This window comes from Pygoscelis adeliae, unplaced genomic scaffold, assembly GCF_000699105.1.
Source record: "Pygoscelis adeliae isolate BGI_AS28 unplaced genomic scaffold, ASM69910v1 Scaffold386, whole genome shotgun sequence".
Taxonomy (NCBI): domain Eukaryota; kingdom Metazoa; phylum Chordata; class Aves; order Sphenisciformes; family Spheniscidae; genus Pygoscelis; species Pygoscelis adeliae.
Genome location: NW_008824940.1, coordinates 669,183 through 671,812, shown reverse-complemented (window position 1 = coordinate 671,812; position 2,630 = coordinate 669,183). Strand labels below are relative to the sequence as shown.

The window sequence follows — 2,630 nt, the reverse complement described above, 5'->3', positions numbered from 1 at the left end:
GTGCAGAAACCTATTTTGTTTGCGGGGAAAACACTTAATTTTAGTTCCCAGCAGAATTTACAGAAGTGCCGAAGGCAGACACTACCGTCTTACTCTCAGTAAGTCCGGTGCTGATCTGAAGTCGCTGGGAGATAAATATGAAGTCAGCTGCCCCGCGTTAAGCTGGCTGACGGGAACAGGCTCCGTGCAGAAGCGGTGGTTAATGGTGGCGTTGTCTCTTTCAGAAATGGGATGCAATGAAAATATTCAAAACCGCTGAGGCCTTCTTCACCTCCATCGGCCTCAACAAAATGACTGAGGGCTTCTGGAATAACTCCATGCTCACAGAGCCGCCTGACAACAGGAAGGTTGTCTGCCATCCCACGGCGTGGGATCTGGGGAAAAATGACTACAGGTACTGCAGTTACTATGACCCCTTTTTATACCATCTCCTAGAACATTCATATTTTCACTAAAGGTGCATCATGCTGGTTTAAGTTATAATTTTTCCTTAATTAGTATTTTTTTCTGGCTGATAAGAAGGGAAAGGAAGTCAAGAGAGCAGGGATCTTGTGGGACTGTAAACCTTTCTGTGTAACTTTTTCTGTGAAGACCTAAGGACTACTCTCAAGTTTAAGCAGAGAAGTGACTATTATTTATATGAATTAAAGAAATAATTACTATGTTCTAGGGCTTAAGGAATAAGCAGAAATGCAGGTGCTTGTGGATACCAGTGAGATGTGTGGACACCTGCACGTTCTGCAGCAATGGCATGGGGTCCCTGGGTAGCAAGTGAAAACCTCCTGAGAACCCACTCTCTATCTTTAGCAGACATATCCAGTTTCATGAAAATCCATCAATCATCTCTTTCATATTTGGGAAAGAAGAGGGACAGCAAATTCCCATACAGTGAAGTCTCCTGGGGCAAATTCCGTCCCCTCTTGCAGTCCCCGCAGTTACCTGGGGGAAGAGGCTGGTTCCCAGCAGAGCCTTAGTGAAAGCTGCCAGCCTCACACCTCACACCTCAGCAGTCTGGGGAAGGTGAAAGGAAACCCTATTTGGAAGAAATTCCTTTATTAAATAGTACCTACACGAGGATGAAGTAGCAGGAGTCACTGATGCACAGGTTTTTTTACACTACTATCTGCCTAAGTTTGATGGTGGGTATTCCCACATCAATTCTGTGTGTCATTCCAACACACAGAGTGAGTTTATCGCCAAGTTTCAGAGAGCAGCTACTTCTCACAAAAACAGCAATTTTCTCTTACTCCCAGCACAATTTCAAGGTGGCTGAAAGTGTTTTGCCGAGTTCCCCTCCAAGCCTCGTGCTTTCAGGAGGAACTGCACCCCATGCTAGGATGTGGCTGCCCGGGTTTTGTGAGGGGCGAGGGGTGTTCGCAAGCTCTGGAGGCTGCTTTGCCCCGCAGTTGTGGCAGGCAGGGCTCAGGCAGCAGCTGGCTGGGCCACCGTCTCTCTCTAACCGCAAACACTTTGCTCTGGTGCACAGGATCATGATGTGCACCAAAGTGACCATGGACGACTTCCTGACCGCGCACCACGAGATGGGCCACATTGAGTACGACATGGCGTACTCTGCGCAGCCCTACCTGCTAAGAGGCGGTGCCAACGAGGGCTTCCACGAAGCAGTAGGTGAAATTATGTCGCTTTCTGCAGCCACTCCTGAGCACTTGAAATCTCTTGGCCTCCTAGAGCCAACTTTCCAAGAGGATGAAGGTAAATAAATGCATAAATGTTATATATTTAAGTGAAAACACTTGCAGGACTTATTTTGTAGCAGAAGATTGTATCTGCAAACTGAGTGATCAACTGAGAGGCTTCTGAAAATCTTACCTCACTAGCTTACCAGAAATACTATTTTTTTCCCCAAATCACATCATGAAGCAAGGATTACTACTTTATAATGCTGCTACATAATTTAAAAACAAATAGCTAGTACTTCATTACCTTCAGTACTGAACAACTCATCCCAAAATCTTCATAGTTCATTTAGATGAGCCTCCAATAGTCTTTTCAATTTCTGTTGCATGAATCTGTACATATCTCTACCAAGGTATGTATTTAGCAGTTCAAATGAAACTGAAGCCTTGAGATTTACATCTCCCACTTAAGTGCATATTGAGTGGACGATGTAGGTAGGCCCTCATTATAATGCAATTTGTCTGGCTTCTCTGAGTATTGCCTTGTAAGGATGGAGATGTACCAAAGTCTTCAGCTCAAAATTCCCCAGAGCCTGGGAAGGTTTTCAGTGGAGGATAATGAAATGTAAATGCCAAAGGGCTAGGTTATTTAAGAGGTAGGGGGAAAAGAAAGAGAGACAAAACTGTATACAATACCTAAGTGATCTTTTCTAATTTTTTTTTAGTAGTATTCTTCCTTCCAGTTTTTTCTTAGTGAAAATCTGTAATTCAAACCAGATGTAAGCAGTAAAATATGTTACAGATGTAACCTGTAAAAGGAAGCAACTTTAGCTGTCTAATCAGATACTAATTGCTACAATAACCGTTACCTTAACTGCTTCTCTCTTCAGAAACTGAAATCAACTTTCTGCTCAAACAAGCACTAACGATTGTTGGAACAATGCCTTTTACTTACATGCTGGAGAAGTGGAGGTGGATGGTGTTTAGGGGTGA

The 2,630-nt window shown here is 43.8% G+C and overlaps 1 protein-coding gene across 1 annotated transcript in view; it reads left to right on the top strand.

Moving 5' to 3' along the window:
- Nucleotides 1-2,630, top strand: part of ACE2 (angiotensin I converting enzyme 2) — a 24,799-nt gene that overhangs the window by 10,424 nt on the left and 11,745 nt on the right. Inside the window, exons 8-10 of the mRNA XM_009325492.1 lie at nt 225-394; nt 1,487-1,713; nt 2,528-2,626. Of these exons, the coding sequence (XP_009323767.1) occupies nt 225-394; nt 1,487-1,713; nt 2,528-2,626 (496 nt within the window). The remainder of the gene's footprint in view (nt 1-224; nt 395-1,486; nt 1,714-2,527; nt 2,627-2,630) is intronic.